Source organism: Myotis daubentonii, chromosome 3, assembly GCF_963259705.1.
Source record: "Myotis daubentonii chromosome 3, mMyoDau2.1, whole genome shotgun sequence".
NCBI lineage: Eukaryota > Metazoa > Chordata > Mammalia > Chiroptera > Vespertilionidae > Myotis > Myotis daubentonii.
This window is the reverse complement of record NC_081842.1, coordinates 54971252-54991106: the sequence shown is the minus strand read 5'-3', so window position 1 is coordinate 54991106 and position 19855 is coordinate 54971252. Positions and strand designations below refer to the sequence as shown.

Sequence of the window (19855 nt, the reverse complement as noted above, 5' to 3'; positions counted from 1 at the left end):
AGATTGGGATGAAGTTGTTGTCTCACCTGAATGGGATGTTGTCTGAGGAGCACCTGACGTCAAAATCGTGCCACTTGAAGAAGACGAAGGGGTTGATGTGCTCATTTCTGTGATGGTGCTGGCGGGTGGTGGTTTGGTGGTGCCAGTGCTCTCAGTGTGGTCGCTCTCTGAAGATGCTGATGTTTCCTGAGGTGAGGTGCTCAAAAAGGGCGCTGTTGTTGGTCCACCTACTTGAGTTGTCTGTGGGAACTCTGAGGTGGCTTCAGTGGAAGTTGCAGTTACAGGGACTGCGATGTCCTTCGTTGTTCCCACAGTGGTCTCTGGTGAGCTTGGTGCTGACACGATTCCTGAGGTTGTCAGAGGTGGGCTGCTGACACTAGATTGGGATGAAGTTGTTGTCTCACCTGAATGGGATGTTGTCTGAGGAGCACCTGACGTCAAAATCGTGCCACTTGAAGAAGATGAAGGGGTTGATGTGCTCATTTCTGTGATGGTGCTGGCGGGTGGTGGTTTGGTTGTGCCAGTGCTCTCAGTGTGGTGGCTCTCTGAAGATGCTGATGTTTCCTGAGGTGAGGTGCTCAGAAAGGGCGCTGTTGTTGGTCCACCTACTTGAGTTGTCTGTGGGAATTCTGAGGTGACTACAGTCGAAGTTGCAGTTACAGGGACTGTGATGTGCTTCGTTGTTCCCACAGTGATCTCTGGTGAGCCTGGTGCTGACACGATTCCTGAGGTTGTCAGAGGTGGGCTGCTGACACTAGATTGGGATGAAGTTGTTGTCTCACCTGAATGGGATGTTGTCTGAGGAGCACCTGACGTCAAAATCGTGCCACTTGAAGAAGATGAAGGGGTTGATGTGCTCATTTCTGTGATGGTGCTGGCGGGTGGTGGTTTGGTGGTGCCAGTTCTCTCAGTGTGGTCGCTCTGTGAAGATGCTGATGTTTCCTGAGTTGAGGTGCTCAAAAAGGGCGCTGTTGTTGGTCCACCTACTTGAGTTGTCTGTGGGAATTCTGAGGTGGCTTCAGTGGAAGTTGCAGTTACAGGGACTGCGATGTCCTTCGTTGTTCCCACAGTGGTCTCTGGTGAGCTTGGTGCTGACACGATTCCTGAGGTTGTCAGAGGTGGGCTGCTGACACTAGATTGGGATGAAGTTGTTGTCTCACCTGAATGGGATGTTGTCTGAGGAGCACCTGATGTCAAAATCGTGCCACTTGAAGAAGATGAAGGGGTTGATGTGCTCATTTCTGTGATGGTGCTGGCGGGTGGTGGTTTGGTGGATCCAGTGCTCTCAGTGTGGTCGCTCTCTGAAGATGCTGATGTTTCCTGAGGTGAGGTGCTCAGAAAGGGCGCTGTTGTTGGTCCACCTACTTGAGTTGTCTGTGGAAATTCTGAGGTGGCTTCAGTGGAAGTTGCAGTTACAGGGACTGCGATGTCCTTCGTTGTTCCCACAGTGGTCTCTGGTGAGCTTGGTGCTGACACGATTCCTGAGGTTGTCAGAGGTGGGCTGCTGACACTAGATTGGGATGAAGTTGTTGTCTCACCTGAATGGGATGTTGTCTGAGGAGCACCTGACGTCAAAATCGTGCCACTTGAAGAAGATGAAGGGGTTGATGTGCTCACTTCTGTGATGGTGCTGGCGGGTGGTGGTTTGGTTGTGCCAGTGCTCTCAGTGTGGTCGCTCTCTGAAGATGCTGATGTTTCCTGAGGTGAGGTGCTCAAAAAGGGCGCTGTTGTTGGTCCACCTACTTCAGTTGTCTGTGGGAATTCTGAGGTGGCTTCAGTGGAAGTTGCAGTTCCAGGGACTGCGATGTCCTTCGTTGTTCCCACAGTGGTCTCTGGTGAGCTTGGTGCTGACACGATTCCTGAGGTTGTCAGAGGTGGGCTGCTGACACTAGATTGGGATGAAGTTGTTGTCTCACCTGAATGGGATGTTGTCTGAGGAGCACCTGACATCAAAATCGTGCCACTTGAAGAAGATGAAGGGGTTGATGTGCTCACTTCTGTGATGGTGCTGGCGGGTGGTGGTTTGGTGGTGCCAGTGCTCTCAGTATGGTCGCTCTCTGAAGATGCTGATGTTTCCTGAGGTGAGGTGCTCAGAAAGGGCGCTGTTGTTGGTCCACCTACTTGAGTTGTCTGTGGAAATTCTGAGGTGGCTTCAGTGGAAGTTGCAGTTACAGGGACTGCGATGTCCTTCGTTGTTCCCACAGTGGTCTCTGGTGAGCTTGGTGCTGACACGATTCCTGAGGTTGTCAGAGGTGGGCTGCTGACACTAGATTGGGATGAAGTTGTTGTCTCACCTGAATGGGATGTTGTCTGAGGAGCACCTGACGTCAAAATCGTGCCACTTGAAGAAGATGAAGGGGTTGATGTGCTCACTTCTGTGATGGTGCTGGCGGGTGGTGGTTTGGTTGTGCCAGTGCTCTCAGTGTGGTCGCTCTCTGAAGATGCTGATGTTTCCTGAGGTGAGGTGCTCAAAAAGGGCGCTGTTGTTGGTCCACCTACTTGAGTTGTCTGTGGGAATTCTGAGGTGGCTTCAGTGGAAGTTGCAGTTCCAGGGACTGCGATGTCCTTCGTTGTTCCCACAGTGGTCTCTGGTGAGCTTGGTGCTGACACGATTCCTGAGGTTGTCAGAGGTGGGCTGCTGACACTAGATTGGGATGAAGTTGTTGTCTCACCTGAATGGGATGTTGTCTGAGGAGCACCTGACGTCAAAATCGTGCCACTTGAAGAAGATGAAGGGGTTGATGTGCTCACTTCTGTGATGGAGCTGGCGGGTGGTGGTTTGGTGGTGCCAGTGCTCTCAGTGTGGTCGCTCTCTGAAGATGCTGATGTTTCCTGAATTGAGGTGCTCAAAAAGGGAGCTGTTGTTGGTCCACCTACTTGAGTTGTCTGTGGGAATTCTGAGGTGGCTTCAGTGGAAGTTGCAGTTCCAGGGACTGCGATGTCCTTCGTTGTTCCCACAGTGGTCTCTGGTGAGCTTGGTGCTGACACGATTCCTGAGGTTGTCAGAGGTGGGCTGCTGACACTAGATTGGGATGAAGTTGTTGTCTCACCTGAATGGGATGTTGTCTGAGGAGCACCTGACGTCAAAATCTTGCCACTTGAAGAAGATGAAGGGGTTGATGTGCTCATTTCTGTGATGGTGCTGGCGGGTGGTGGTTTGGTGGTGCCAGTGCTCTCAGTGTGGTCGCTCTCTGAAGATGCTGATGTTTCCTGAGGTGAGGTGCTCAGAAAGGGCGCTGTTGTTGGTCCACCTACTTGAGTTGTCTGTGGGAATTCTGAGGTGGCTTCAGTGGAAGTTGCAGTTCCAGGGACTGTGATGTCCTTCGTTGTTCCCACAGTGGTCTCTGGTGAGCTTGGTGCTGACACGATTCCTGAGGTTGTCAGAGGTGGGCTGCTGACACTAGATTGGGATGAAGTTGTTGTCTCACCTGAATGGGATGTTGTCTGAGGAGCACCTGACGTCAAAATCGTGCCACTTGAAGAAGATGAAGGGGTTGATGTGCTCATTTCTGTGATGGTGCTGGCGGGTGGTGGTTTGGTGGTGCCAGTGCTCTCAGTGTGGTCGCTCTCTGAAGATGCTGATGTTTCCTGAGGTGAGGTGCTCAAAAAGGGCGCTGTTGTTGGTCCACCTACTTGAGTTGTCTGTGGGAATTCTGAGGTGGCTTCAGTGGAAGTTGCAGTTCCAGGGACTGTGATGTCCTTCGTTGTTCCCACAGTGGTCTCTGGTGAGCTTGGTGCTGACACGATTCCTGAGGTTGTCAGAGGTGGGCTGCTGACACTAGATTGGGATGAAGTTGTTGTCTCACCTGAATGGGATGTTGTCTGAGGAGCACCTGACGTCAAAATCGTGCCACTTGAAGAATCTTTAAGTAAAAACAATAAAAACACCTCAGGAATATAACAACTCACGGCTGTCTTGCTTATGAGGAAGAAGGCAACGTTAGACTACAAGGGTAATCAGACCATTTAAAACTCCATGGTTGGAGAGAGTATTAACTCTTTCAATGTGAATTATAGCAATTTTTAAAAAGCAAATTAAGTTTCTACTCCTTTCTTTTCTTTTTCTTAATCCTCTCCTGAGGATATTTTTCCATTGATTTTTAGAGAGAGTGGAAGAGAGAGGGAAAGATAGGGAGAAATATCGATATGGGAGAAACACATCAATTGGTTGCCTCCTGCACATGCCTGACCAGGGACCAGGAGCCTGCAACTGAGGTACATGCCCTTGTCTGGAATTGAACCCGGGACCCTTCAGTCTGCAGGCTGATGCTCTATCCCAGTGATGGCGAACCTTTTGAGCTCGGCGTGTCAGCATTTTGAAAAACCCTAACTTAACTCTGGTGCCGTGTCACATATAGAAATTTTTTGATATTTGCAACCATAGTAAAACAAAGATTTATATTTTTGATATTTATGTTATATATTTAAATGCCATTTAACAAAGAAAAATCAACCAAAAAAATGAGTTCGCGTGTCACCTCTGACATGCGTGTCATAGGTTCGCCATCACTGCTCTATCCAGTGAGCCAAACTGGCTAGGGCTCCTTTTTTTACATTTTTTACATTTGTCCAAATCTAGCAAAAACTTATGTAAGTGCGCATACCCTAGCCCTGGTCACATCATAACATTATGTTAATTTAATTGATCATGTCCAGTGTTGTTGTTTTCAATTTATTTGCTATGCATAATATTTAAATACCAAGCTGTTTGGTTTGAAATATTTTATTGCACTCACACTAGCTACAGACAAAGCCTCAGCCAGCTCTAATTTATTAAAAATAAGTGACTCACTTGCAAACATCTATACTTAAATAGTTACTAATTACAGGTGATACACTTCTCAGCTGGTGTGCATGAATGCATGGACTGAGCTTCAGAGTGTGCTAGGAGAAACTTGGATCCCTATTTAATCCGAAATGACTGTGCTTCAACTTTAAAAGGCACTTCCTTTATTTGAAATTATGAGTAGATTTGTTTACAGGACAGCAAATCTTGTGCCTGCTCTCTCCTCAATAAAGTTCCAAAACTTGGTTTCTCCAGATAAAGTTTGGATTGAAAAACATTCAATAATAACTCTGCAATTATTATTAACCTTATTTCATCTTCTCAAGCATAAACAAGCGCATTCATCCTTCATCTGCCTTTGAGTCACCAGACAGAAGCTACTGACAAGCCAAACTTACTAAACTTATTACAGGTTCTTGGCAGTTAGCATCTTTCAGAGCCTGCATCACCTCTGTAAAAATCAACATCAGCAGCAAAAAGTTTCTTGAGAGCCCAGTCCAATTTTGTAAGTAAAGATTTTGTTTGTTTGTTTGTTTGTTTATAAAAGTAATACAGCTCCATTTCCAGCAATGTGGCAGAAGAGATAAGCCTTTAACTACAAAACCTGCAAATGCCAGATAATGTGCAATACATGTTTTCTAAATGCAGAGCTGAGATCAGAAGAAGGGAAGGGCAACACTCTGGGCTGAAGGAATTGAAAACTAAGATGGTAAGTTAGTGCGTTTATGAAATTTGCAGTTTTCTGACATCTAGTGTTTTGAGTTTTAACCCTGTATGGGGAAAGAAGACAGTGATCTTAAATCAGGACACTGTAAATTGAATATTTTCTGCATAAAGCTGGAACCCTCAGTGAAAAGGTGAACTAGAAACATCAGGAAGAAATAAGGAAAAGAAAGATGAATGAAGGATCTATATATATAAAAGCCTAATGTGTAAATTGTCCCCTTGCGAGTTTGACCAGGAGACCAGAGTTTGATCACTCACTATGACATGTGCTGACCACCAGGGGCAGCGCAGATTGAAGGAAGGCCCCAGCTAGCCGCTGGCAACTGGGGAAGGGAGGCCCCGGCCGGCAGCTGAAGGCCCGGATCGGCCCTGATCGCTGGCCAGTCCTAGGGACTCTACCTGTGCACGAATTTTGTGCACTGGGCCTCTAGTATGATTAAGAAAAGGAAAGAATTTAATGATACAGAAACAATTGAAAATAAAGTCAGTAAAGTCAAAAATTGTTTTTTTTAAAGAAAAAATAGACAATCCCCTGGCAAGGTTAATTAAGAAAAAAAAGAAAAAGAAAAGAAAAGAAGGAAGGCTGTGGCTGGTGTGACTTGGTTGAAGTGTAGTCCCATACACCAAAAGATCGTGGGTTCCATTCCTGGTCAGGGCACATGCCTAGGTTACAGGTTCGATCACCAGTTGGGGCGCATAATGGAAGCAACCAATCCATCTCTCTCTCTCTCTCTCTCTCTCTCTCTCTCTCACTTGCTCTCTCTCCTTACCCCTCTCTCTTAAAAAATATCAATATATATCAATAAAACATACCCTCAGGTGAAGATTAAAAAAAGAAGAAGAAGGAAGGAAATATTAATAATTAACCTAACTTTACAACTTAAGGAACTAGAAAAAGAACAAACTAAACTTAAAGCAAGCAGAAGGAAGGAAATAATAAAGATTAGAGCAGAGATAAATGAAATAGAGAATAGAAAAGCAATAGAGAAAATCAATGAAACCAAAAGTTATTTTTTAAAAATATATTTTTATTGAGTTCAGAGAGGAAGAGGGAGAGAGAGAGAAAAACATCAATGATGAGAGAGAATCGTTGATCAACTGCCTCCTGCATGCCCCCCACTGGGGATTGAGCCCACAACTCAGGCATGTGCCCTTGACCAGAATCGAACCTGGGACCCTTCAGTTCGCAGGTCAATGCTCTATCCACTGAGCAAAACCAGCTAGTCCTATTTTTTTAAAAAAAATATCAACAAAAAGACAAAATTTTAGCTAGATGAAATAAGAAAAAAAAGAGAGAAGACCCAAATTACTAAAATCAGAAATGAAAGGAGACATACTAACAATTCTACAGAAATATAAAGGATTATAAGATAGTACTCTGAACAATTATACACCAACAAATTGGATAATCTAGATAAAATGGTCAATGTTTGTTTTAGAAACACAAAACCTATTAAGACTAAATCAAGAAGAAATAGAAAGTCTGAATAAACCTATAACTTGTAAAGAGATTGAATCGGCAATCAAAATATTCCCAACAAAGAAAAGCCCTGAACCTAATGAATTCACTGGTGAATTCTACCAAACATTTTAACAAGAGCTAACACCATTCTTCTCATACTTCCCCAATAAATTGAAGAGGAAGAAACACCTCCTAACTCATTTTCTTAGGCCAGCAATATCCTGATACCAAATCCAGGCAAAGACACTATAAAACAAACAACAACCCCACTAGTAGTATACTTTCCACTATGACCAACATTCCTTATGAATTAATGCAAAAGTCCTCAATAAAACCGCAACAAATCAGGTTCTGCAGCATATTAAAAAGATTATATGCCATGAAATATATTAAGGAAGACATACTCATTAAATACAAATTGCAAAATAGATAATTGAGAGGCCAAACGTGTAATCTCCCTACCCAGACAACTACACTGTTTTTATGTCTTTCTAGGATTTTTTCTATGCTTTAAAAATATAGATAGTTTAACTTACCCAGTATTTATAACTTAATACCCTGTTTTTAAATTTTACCTGATATCATGAGCATTTCTTCATGTTTTTATTTTTTGTAAACATAGCCTGAGGATAGACAACTCTTGGATGGTAGTTTTTTGTCTCTTTCCCTTTTTGGACACATGGAGGAGCTGGGTCCAGGGGACTGGACCAGCTAAGCCCAACAGCAAGATCTTGGGTGTTGCATGTAAATAACTCCCCTTGCTGGGCTCTGGAGGGCCCCCTTTCCAGCAAAGCCATGTCCTCCACCCGAATCCTTTCATTGTTGCCATTCCCATGCCCCAGCAGCACAGGTCTCGGTCCTGAAGCACTTCCCTGAGTGTTTCCAACTGTAATCACCTCTCTGTGGCCTAATGAGAGCTTGGGGATTGTGCACTATACTGCTTCTTTGCTTGCCTTTCTTTAATAAAATTTACTTTATACTTGTCCTATTGTGTTGCTAGTATGCTTGTGATGTGTGTGTGTGTGTGTGTGTGTGTGAGTGTGTGTGCCTGCACGCGCACGGATGCACCCATGCCCCTTCTGGAACATTGGACATCACCTTTATACATTAAATAATATTCATCATAAGAATAGCCTATAATTAACTTACTATTTTCAATGTGTCTCTATTATACGAGAAGCTTTGATGACTACCTTTGTGTATAAGATTTTGTTTGGTTTTTATTAGTTCAGCTCATTTTCTTAACATAAGTAGAATTCTGGTTAATGCTGTTATAAAAATTTTCATGCCCTTAATACACATTGCTAAATTTCTTTGCAGAAATGTCATGCCAGTCTACAATCCCATTAGCATTATATGAGAATATACCTGTTCCAAAGATCCTTCCCCTTTGAAAAATATTTGCTTGGTAATACAAATCTTAAATCTCGTCAAACAAGGCTGTGTCTGTCTTTTGAATCTTTATTTAAAGAACTTGCTAGTCCTGGGCTGAGTTGATTAGATGCTTCTCTAGGGAATAGCAAGGTGGGCCACTTCCTGTCTATGACAGTTTTATTGTGTAAGAAGGGGAGTAGGTGCAGTCTTAACAAGTCTCTAAATCTGTTGGGATTGTTGCTAGAGGGAAGAGATTAGTGTTAGTTACAGCAAAACTACAGCGTTGTATTTGTCTTTCATCACCACTTAAATAATACCTCTCAAGCCACTCCTTCAACAGATTGTTCGGCTATTTATGGAAACAGTTCGCAGTTAACCCACTCTACTAAGCTTGACTAGGTTATTCATAGGCCAGTAAACCATGGAGGGAGGGGGCTCCAGCTTTTCTGGAACAAACTGACTTCATCGTTTACCAAAATGCAAGCCAGGCTACCCAGTTTCCATCAGTGTTAGATAGCCAATGCTTGTTGATCTCCCCTTGGCCAAATTCATAACATATTTGCAGAACAGAGAGCTAAGCTTTTGACTGTGACAAATTGATATCTGAGAGAAACAGATTCTCTTCTCTTCTCTCTCCTTTCTCTATGATACTTCAACTTCTACTTCACTGAAAAGACCAAAGCCACCTTACTTCATTTCCTTTGATGTCCTAGAATCTTCTATATCAGGAAATGTCTCTGCCTTCACCAGGCCCCCTATCCCACACCAAAAGAGAGGCTCAGTCTCCACTGAAAGGCTGTACACACACACACACACACACACACACACACACACAGTGTCCTGTCTGATTCCCTCCCCCGTCCTCCCCCATCCTTGGATGGTGTAGTCCATCATTTCTCTCTGTCAATGAGTCTCTTTTTGCATTGTTCCTTCTCTTCCACTGGAAATCACATTTAGGTCTTTCTTAACCTAAAATAAAAGCCTTTTCATCTGTCTTGTGTCCTCCTTATCCCCATCTTTGTTTCAACCATGAGCATCCCCTTTTTCATCTTCTACTTCTCAAAATGTACCCGCAAAATGTACCTGCACCTCACTGAAAACACTTGCCTCAAAAGTTACCAAAAAAATGTCTTCCTAATCACCAAAAACAATTTTCTTCTCAGTTCCCATTAGTAGCTCTGAAACTTGGCATCATTCATTCATTCATTCATTCATTCAGCAAATATTTATTGAGCAACTACCTCAATATTCTTTCCTTGAACAGTATTCCTTGATATTTGCACAGTCTTGCCCCCACTAGAGCTGGACAATTCTCCACCCAACACCTTCCCTTTTCCTCCTGTTTCTTTGCCACTTCTCTTTTCTTCTCATCCCACAGATGAAGTCAGTCTTCTGGGTACCATCTCCAGTCCTTTCCCTCTCCTTCTACACCTTTTTTTCTGGTTAAATTACATCTACTTTCATGCCTTACAAATCTGTAATATTACCCTGACTTCGCACTCATTTTCCAGACTCACCTTTCGAGTGATTTCCTAACTGGTAATGTCAGTCCCCCAGGTATTAGGGCCAGAAACCCCTAAGTCATCATTGATTCCTTCCTCTTCCTTGTCCCCAACATCATAGTTTGGCAGCAACTATTATTCCTCCAAATTATTTCTCCCATCATGGTCTCTTGGGCTCTTGTGTTACCCTCATTACTCTAACTTTTTGTTGACATGCTTATTGATTTGAGAGAGAGGAAGGGAGAGAAATAGAGAGAAGCATCGAATGGTTGCCTCCTGCACGAACCTCGACCTGGGATTGAACCCCAGGTATGTGTCCTAACCAGGGGCCAAACCCACAACCTTTCAGTGTATGGGACAATGCTACAACCTACTGAGCCACACTGGCCAGGGCTCATTACTCTAACTATTGCCACAGCCTCTTAACTGCTCCTCCTGACTTCCCCATTCTCTACCTTGATTCTTAGCTTCCAACACACCACTGCTGAATTGTTCTTTAGCTATGGAACCAGGAAAAAGAGTTTCGTATATCACCTCCTTAGCAGAGATTGCTGTAGAAAATGCCTATTGGCTGCCCTGGAATACAGAGGCTTGGATCCTTAGGGCATGGATCTAGTTGCCTTACTAGAGCCATAGAGAATGATGACTGGAACTGTTCCTGTAATCCTCTCACAACTGTGATAAGAAAACCAGAGTCCTGAAGCATGTGTCCTCGGAGGGAGGCCATTTGAGCAGGCTCACCTTCCTCTGGTTGTGGCTGAGAAGTGTGTAAGAGTCTCGTCAATAGGTCTGTTTGCACTGTAGGACATTTCTATAATGAGGAATGCTCATTATCAAGGCACTTCTACCCCATAGGCAGTTTCTGTGGAAGACGTAATCTTCACTTTGAGTTCTTTTATATCAATTGACTTGTGATTAATGGCTCATACAGTTGAGAATACAGGTTTCTTTGTACTTCTCTCACTAGGTACATACAAATATTGATAACACATATTTGTATAGGTTGCTGTAGTTTCTCTTAGTTAATAGTACCCCCATTGAACAGGTGTGGAAAACTGAGATTTGAAGAGGTTAAGTGACTTGTCCAACATTACATAGCTTATAAATGACAGGGCTGGGGCTCAAAGGCAAGAGTAAAGACTTGGAAGTTGTGAGCTGTGGCTCAGCTGTGGGACAGTCATCGAATGCATGGCCTCTCCACAGCTGGGCTCTTCTAACCCTACCTCAAAAGAGCTGACGTAAGAAATGGAGAAATAGTGACTGACCTGCCCTGGGTTCTTGGCCTGCCACATGCTCAGTGGTCTGAGTCTGGGGGCACATTTTCAGGATCAAACGATGTGACACCAGGCTATTTCTGCCAATTTTCTTAGTGTCTTCCTTTCTGTGATGATATCAGAGTGAGTTGTGATGGGTGTTGACCCCTTGGAGTGATAAGAATATTGTCAGCAGACATGTGTGACATCACCTAAGATGGGTAGTTTTTAAGAAGTTCTCTCAGGGACAGTGAGGGCCCCGGAGCTGGCACTGAGACGTGGCATTCCTCACTCTGAGCCCTGGGGTCCTCCGTGGATTTCTCTGCTACCACTGAAGTCACTCAGCTCTTATCCCTTGAACTGTGTCTGGTGGGAGATGTCCAACAGTTGTCCTAATGCTCTCACGGCTGCAGGATGACAAGGGTGATGGTGCCAATAGGCAGCATGTCTCCTGTGTGGCCCTCTGGTGACTCCACAGGTATGAGGAGACAGTGGGTGTGTTGTTGACTTAGATAAAGGAGTGGTGGCAGAAATGGTGATGATGGGGGAGATAACATTGCCACAGAGTGGTACAGTCACTCCCTGCAGAGAAAACAAAGCCTGTGTCATGCACGATTATGTTGTGGGCAGAGGCTTGTTCTTAGTGCCTGGTCTGTTTGTCTTGAGCTATTCCAGGTACCCATTAGCCACATCACCCACAAAGTTTCACTTTTCTGCTGTTATTTCCTGATTGGTGAGGCTCTTTGCCAGGCTGTGCCTAGGGCAGTATAGAGCCAAGGAAAGCACCTAACTGCAAGGATAGCTTTGAAGAGAACATGGACTCTTCAGCAGGTGTCCTGAAAGGTGTGAAGTTGGAGGGGGAGGCAGAACCACCAGCCTCGCTGCCCTGTGTAGAGAGCCCTGAGCCATTTGTGTGTCTCAGCTTCAGGATTGGCACAGCCAACCCCCACACACAAGCCACCCCCCCTCATCATGTCGGGATGCGATCTCAGCCCCTCTCATGGAGGAGGAAGCAGGTTGTGCAAACTGTTGCTCACATACAAATCTTCACTTCCCAGGATCAAGGATGAAGATTCTGTCATTACCTCAGAAACTCTTGGTGTCCTAAGACTGACATGTCTGAGAGGTTCCTGGGCTGTGGGTGGTTTCAGGATTCTGCCCCTCTGTGGTCAGGGTTTGTGTTCCCATCTTAGAGGAAACAGAAACTGACCAGCGCTGTGACTACTGGGTATTTTTCCTCCATTGTTCTTAGAACTCAAGAAGAGGAAAAATGCTACCTCAAAATGCCCTTAGGACAGTGGTAGGCAAACTACAGCTCGCGAGCCACATGTGGCTCTTTGGCCCCTTGAGTGTGGCTCTTCCACAAAATACCATGTGCGGGCATGCACGTACACTGCGAAGTTGACTTAAAACTTCAAGTAAAGTTTATTAAGTTAATTTTAGGGAACGTTGTGGAGTGAAAGAAAATGTAGTGTCGAGGATTGAGAAAGGTATGTTGAGATGGTTTGGACATATAGAGAGGATGAACGAAAGGAGATAGACGAAACAAGTATACAAGATGAATGTGGATGGGAGAGTTGGAAGGGGTCGACCTCAGTGAAGGTACCTCAACCAGACTGAGGACGTTTGTAGCAAAGACCAGCTTAGGAGTACCCTAATTAAGTTAGTAACAGTGTACCTACCTATATAGTTTAAGTTTAAAAAATTTGGCTCTCAAAAGAAATTTCAATCATTGTACTATTGATATTTGGCTCTGTTGACTAATGAGTTTGTTGACCACTGCCTTAGGATAACTGATCTCATGATATTGCCAGCACCTGGAACAGTGGCTAAAACACAGAAATTACTTCACAGACATCTGTTGAATAAATGAAGTCTTGTGTCCCCATCTCCTAGTCATTGGTTCCTTCAGCTGATGATGGTACATAATGCCAATACCAGTGAGATTGAGGTTTGAGGTTACACCTGTTTCTCCTTTGACTGCCACAGTGGTACTGGAGCTAGGAGGAACCCAACATGATGGTTGGAGCCTGGGAGGTGTGACCAGCACTGCTGCAGAATCGCCAAACTCCTGGGGGCAACTCTAGGCTAGGAGGGTGTGTGCCTGCCTTGGATGGAGCCAGGGAGAGATGAGCTCCAAAACCAAGATGGTGGAGGCTGGAGATTGAACTTTTGAGGAGAGGAAGGCATTGGGGGAAAAGAAAGTTGGACCTGTGCTGGTGAGCATATAATCAAAGCTGGGTTTTGATGTTGTTGGCTTGGTTCTGGAGCTTCCAGGGTTATCACCAGGGGCAACCGTGGTGCTTATCACACCACATGCTGGGAGAAATTAGGTCAAATGACCTGTGGTGATATCAAAGGTAAAGCAATGTCTGGTCAGGAGGCATTGTTTGAAGTGTGACTTCAGTGATGTAGTTGGCAAAAAGGGATAAGGTTCTTGCCTTGGCGCCAACTGTGCAGGGTGGATTCTAAATTGTTTTCCTCAATGTTATTGACCTAAATTTTTGAGGGCAGCTCAAAGGAGGTGGCTCCATTTACTAATAAGGGATACGTGAGAAAGCTGTAACGATGTCAGTGACTTTTCTGATACCCCAGTTTCCTCAGAACATAGCTCAGCTGGACTTTGACTTGGGGAGAAGGGAATGAAGCAGGAAAGCTATGTTGTAGTAACTGTTGTGGTTTGGTGATTCCCGACACATGTGGTTCTTCTGACACCCCCTAACGAGGCCCTTTCTGAGCTTGAGATGGACAATTAACAGACCATGGAGTGGTTAAGGGCATGGGTTCTAGAGTCAAACTGACCAACATTAGCTGTGTGACTGGGCCAGTTATGTGATCTCTCTGAGCTTGGGGTCTTTATAAAAAGTGGGATGATGGTAGATAATGCCAATACCAATTGGGTAATGTATGCAAAGTGCTTAGCTAGATACCTAAGCTCAATAAATGGCACTCTGTGCTGCCTATTACCTTGGTCTCTACAAACTTCAGGAATCCTGGCAAAGGCAGCAATCCTTGTGACTGTGTCCTTATGAGGACAGAGTTTCCATTTACTATTGTTTTCACACTCATCCCTTCCCTTTGCAGATCCCCACTGCTACCACCAGGCCAAACCACAGCATCTTCTGTCCGAATTCCTGCAGCCGTCTCCTATCTGGTCTCCCATATCACCCTGGCCCTCTTCCAATCTGTTTTCCCAACAGGATCCAAAGCGATTATTCCAAGGTTCAAATCCAGTCATGAGACTCCTTTACCTAAAGCCCATCACTGCCCATTTTAGTTCCTTAAAATCCACCACCCATCCCATGGCTTACAAGGCCCTGCAGGATCTAGCACCTGCCGACCTCTTTCAGGTCCTCTAAAGGGTCAGCTTCATTTTGGACTCAGCCTCTCTTCCCCTGCCTGGCTCAGGCTTTCCCGCCCCCCATGCCCACCCCTCCCCCTGGCTTCCTACTCAGCCTTCAGGACTGAGCTCATATGCACCACACTTCCTCAGAGAGGCCTTCCTAGACTCACTCATCTAAACAAAGTCTCCTTATTTTACTCTCACCATAGTATTCATTCAATACTTATAACACTATCATAATACTTATCACACTACATTTGTAGCTGGGAATTTTTCTGTCATTATTTTATGTCGCACTGTATGCTAGAGCTTAGCTACAAGAGGCTGGGCCCTGTCCCATTCCTCACTGGGCACACGCAGTGCTGCCCTAGCACAATGCCAGCTACATGGTAGGCACTGCTTCAGCAGTAGTTTAATTAGCAAGTGCATGGATGAATGAATGATGGATGAATATCTCAGCAGGGGTGGTGCATGCTTCTGTTCACGGATGGGCTGGGCTGCTGTGGAGGTGTGTTTGTCAAGGGTTGTGAGCTGCAGTGCAAACCCAGGGAATGAGGAATGAGAACACTGGGTTGTAGTCCCAGGTGCCCTTTTTATGGGCTGTGTGACCTTAAACAAGCTTTGGAGGTAGGAACCATGACTTACTCATCTTTGTGTCCAAAACGCTTGGCACAAGTAGAAGTTCAGCAAGTAAATACCTCCAAACGCTTCCCTATTCTGAATTCCTCCAAACCCACTATCAACAGCACTTTTAGAACTCAAGCTGCAACTTGAGTTGGGGTATCTATGTAGAGAGCAGGTGTCTGTGTAGACCTTTAAAATGCACACGTGGAGAAGGGAGCTGCCTGCAGCCCAAGCCAGTGCCCTCTGCGCGAGCAAGGCCAAGGCTACAGAGGCCACAGGCACAAGCACAGGTGCCCAGCTCCGGGGCCTGGTTAGAGTCTCACAGAAAATCTTTAGTATTTCAGCTTCTATGAAGAGCCAATAACCTGAGTTCACATCAAATCCAGTCCGCAGCGCTGTGCTGGGGTGTGGGGGGCGATACAACGATGACTAAGTATCTGCTTTCCATGAGTCCAGCTTAGTAGGAAGGAAGATGAACTATAGAGGCAAAAGTCTGGAACTAGGAAGAGAGACAGCCTACAACGTCTTCAGTCCTGGTCCTCGGAGGAAGCGGCTCTAAGAGCTACATTACGTGCCTATCTGGAATGTTCCGCAGTTTCACGAAACCAGAGGGCACAGAAGCAAACCACTTGTTTGAGCACATAAAAGGCTAACCGCTTCTTGGCCTCCCTTGGCAATGAAGATAGATATCGCTCGCCTGTAAAACACCGCCAGCACAGCCTCTGCCTCCGGAGCTGTGCCCAGAAACCAAGGGCGTGGAGGAGATTGCCAGCCAAGGAACCATGAGGCACCGTGTCAGCCAGAGCGGGGCCTCTGACTGGTGGCAGAGCTGGCATTCAGTCCGAGCGTAAGATAAGCCACCTTCTGGACAAACCACGCTGGCCCTGGCAACCCCACAGGAAGGACAGGGTTTGTTTTCAAAGGTTCAAGGATTCTTGGACGAAAGAAAATGCCTCTGAGCCAACACAGGTGCCCATTCTGTTCCCGGCTCCATCACCCTCCTCACCCCCAATCTCCCAACTCTAGAACGGAGCGGTTCCTGTCTCAAACAAGATTTCATGGCTCTTCCATTTACACCAAATACTACCTCATTTTATCCTCTCCACGAGCCAGTGAAATAGCCTCTTCCCATTTGACTCATCTTGCCAATGCAAACACTGAATTGAAGGGACTTTTCTCATGTTCCCTGGGCTGCTAAGTGGCAACCCTGACATGGGGCCTTCTGATTTGAAATTCCTGCTTTTCACTGTACATTTTGCTGAACAATTGGCCTAAATTGGATTGATTTTCTTGACAGGACCTCTTGTTCAGAAACTCACTCCTTTTGGATGTCCCCAAGACCAGTGAGAGCTTCTGGAGGGGAGGGAGTAGATGAAGGGGAAGACGGCCTGTGGAGGGTTTTGGTTCCCTTGGTGGCAAGTTGGGTAGGTCTCTCCCAGACCAACAAACAGATTGGAGGTCCTCTGAGAGGCAGAGCAGGAGACCCTTCCCTCTGGGGCCCTCTGTGATCAGGGATGTCCCCTGTCCTGCCCTTGCTACAGTCCCATAACATCCCTGTGGCCCCCACAGGGTGGTAGCCCCTTGGTTACTGGACCACTCATAGCCTGAGGCTTATTTTGACCCCATTTTTTTACTGCAGGGCATGGAATCAGGGCTGCCAGGCTTCCTTCTGAGCATTCCTACCAGGAGCCACTGAATTCCAGTTGGCCCCCTGCCTAGCCCACCTTTTTCACCTCCTTTCCTCCTTCACATTCAAGAGCCGGGGCTTTTCCTTAAGGAAGCCCTTACCACTGTGACGCCTTTGTGGTTTCTCCCTCTGGCCTGGGCAGAGGCTCTGATGCCTGCTCCAGGGGTGGCTGGACAAGGGTGTTGGCAGCAAGCAAGTGTGGAAACAGACCCTAGATTCAGATATAGGCAGGTCACTCATGAGCCTCCTCGGGCATCCAAGAAAATGGTACCAACCAGTTTCCACTCTCCCAGAAGCTCCCACGAGAAGATATGGGAGGCTAACTGCCCATTCTGTGGAGACTACTTTCTCCTCCAAAGTCCTCCTGATTCCCAGTCAGATGCTTGGGAGGCCACCTCCCAACCCACAGCCACCACCTTTCCTGGCCCTTCTCCATTCTGTCCCCTCGATAAAGCACAGGACTCAGGGCTCCAGGGCATCCCTGCCCTTCTCCAGGGTTATCACAGGGACTCCCTTTCACCTTCATGGTCCTTCAATCCCTCACAGCCCATCGCTCCCCGCCTCGCTTTCCCTCTCCACTCCCATCCCAGTTCTTGCCCCTTTAGGCTCCTCTCCACAGACTTCCTGGCTCTTCCTGAGCTTGAGGACTCTAACACAGGGCCATGTGTGGAGCTGGTACCAAACACGTTTTGTACTGACTTTAAATCACAGAAAATCAAAACTTAAGAGCTTAGGAATCTGCAGGCCATGCCATTCACCACTCCACTTTTTATATAGAGGAACTGAGACCTGGAGAGAGACACACTAGGACCTAGTCACAGGGACCAGATCAGTTCGTGGCAAAACCAAATCTAGGCCCCCAAATGCCTAACTCCAAGCCAACTTCTCCCCATTGCCCACGGTCAGGACCCCCATGGACACGCCTTCTTCACATCCCTCTATCTTATTCCCAGGACAAGACCCAGGACAAGCCAAGTGGCCTGGCTCTAAAGGTTCCTTCTTGTGTGATGAGTCGGGGGAAGGGAGCCCTGGTTGGGGAGGGGTTGGGGGGGTGGTGGTTGTTTCATTCCCTCTTAGCCAAGCCTTTAAACATTGTGAAGAAGGCAGACCATTCCCTTCACCAGCATTGTGTCTCTTGTTATCTGTAAGAGAGCCTGTTCCTTCCAACCCACTACCCATGAAAGGATTTCTTGGTGAGAGCCTCCCCAGCCTTATTGAGCAGGAGAAGGCGCTGTGATCCTCTCTTTGGTTTGGGTTCCTGGCCCCTCACAATCTCCTGGGCCCCAGATCCTCTCAGAAGACTCAGACATCCAGAGATACAGAATAAAGCCTGGTCCTAGGGCAGACGGGGCAGCTTGGAAGGTGGTGGGGAGAGGTCAGGGAACATCATCAACAGGCCTTGCTTCCACCCGACGCCAGCTCCATATACAGAGGGGCCGTGGGGGAGGCCAAGGCCAGCACCAGGGCGAAAGCCCTCCCCTGAGGACATTAGCCCAGGAAGAGGCGTTTAAAGCCAAGGTCAGAGGCAAAAGGCTGAGTGCCCTCATGTCAGCTGCCCTCCCGTTCCCGCTTGTTTCTCCCGCCAGCCTGCCTCTGCCGTTCAGTTCTGCCTCTCTCCTCTGATGTTTCTCCCCTCTGTGTGTCTGTTTTGATTCATTTGTTTCTCATCTGTCTTTTCATCTGTCTCTACATAATTATAGAAATTTTTCTTCTGATTCTGTCACCTAGTTCTCATGTGGGTTTTTTTTCTCTGTCAATCTCTCTCTTCAACTCTCTCTTCATCTTTCTATAGTTCTGCCTACCTGTCTTTTTCTCTCCACAAAATAAGTGCCAGTTCTCCCAATGGGTTTCCCCAAACCAGGGAACTCCTGACCCTTAGATATCTTCCTTCTCTCTGTGTTTATCTTCTCTTTTCTCTGTCTCTCTAGCATTTACACCTCTCTCTCTCTCTCTCTCTCTCTCTCTCTCTCTCTCTCTCTCTCTCTCTCCTCCACCCCATGACATGCTCCGGCTTCCCTGGTGACCCGTCAGCCCCCAGAATGCTGCCCCAGGTGCATCACTTACCCATGACCACTGGCCAAAGGAGGCAGGAACATAAGCAGCTCAGGAATACCCAGGGGACCCTCCTCCAATGAGTCCCCCTCATGGCTCCAGAGAAAGTCCTTCGGGCTCCCCGGGGACTAAGCGTGGAGCAATGCTGTGAGAAGCAGAGGTGAACCTGTCCCCACTGGCTGCCTGCCTGAAACAGGTGTATTTCCCGGAGGGGCCAGAGTACCCGGGAAAGAGAACAAAAGAAGGTGGGGCCACGCCAATCATCCTTGCCCAGTCTTTTCTGTCCTCAATCTCCACTCCCTTCCCCCACCAGGAAAAAAAAAACACGCTATACAGTGATTGCTCTTCTCCTCGTCAGCCTGAGCCAAGTAGGAGGAGGGATGGGAGGGGGTGGGAGGGACTAGAAACCAGGGAACACTGGAAATGAATGGCCCCCCTCTGGCCTGAGATCCTGGGCTCTCTCCTGCCTCCCCAGGGGCTGCCCCTGTACTGCCGGAGCTGGGTCATCCCAGGAGAAGGCAGGGGAGAATGAGAAAGAAAGGGGCCAAGCAGGGGTGAGTTCAGGGCTGCATGAGAAACAGAAAGAGTGAGATTTGAGGAGACCCTAAGGAACATGGGGAGTGGGGGGAACAAATCGAGGTGAGAGGTAGGACTCAGAAATACCCTGTATGAGACTTGGGGGAAGGAGTGTTGGGCTTAGAATATCTGCTCAGTGCCAAGAATATGGTAGACCTTGGCCAGATAGTGGATTTTTTGAGATAAGAAGAGACAGGGTCTGGAGAGCCCGTGGCAACTTGGGGGAGTAGCTTGAGGCGTCTGGGATGGGTAGTGGGGTGGAGGTTAGAACTGGGAAGAAGGAATTGTAACCCCATGAGGAAGTGAGGGTACTAATGGAGATGTTGAAGCTCAGGTCACCTCATTTTGACCTTTTGGGATTCACAGGCACCAAGCAGGGATAGAACCCCAGACAGGGTGTGCCGAACAGAGTTCTGAAGGTGAGAGAAGGCAGGTGGTGTAGCTCTGCAAAGGAAAACAACCGAGGCCTT

At 46.7% G+C, this 19855-nt stretch overlaps 1 protein-coding gene across 1 annotated transcript in view; it reads right to left on the bottom strand.

The window, feature by feature from the left end:
* MUC4 (mucin 4, cell surface associated) overlaps positions 1-19013 on the bottom strand; it is a 50868-nt gene extending 31855 nt beyond the window's left edge. The window contains exon 1 of the mRNA XM_059687524.1: positions 18822-19013. Within this exon, the coding sequence (XP_059543507.1) occupies positions 18822-18903 (82 nt within the window). The 5' untranslated portion in view covers positions 18904-19013. The remainder of the gene's footprint in view (positions 1-18821) is intronic.
* Between the last annotated feature and the right edge of the window lie 842 nt (positions 19014-19855).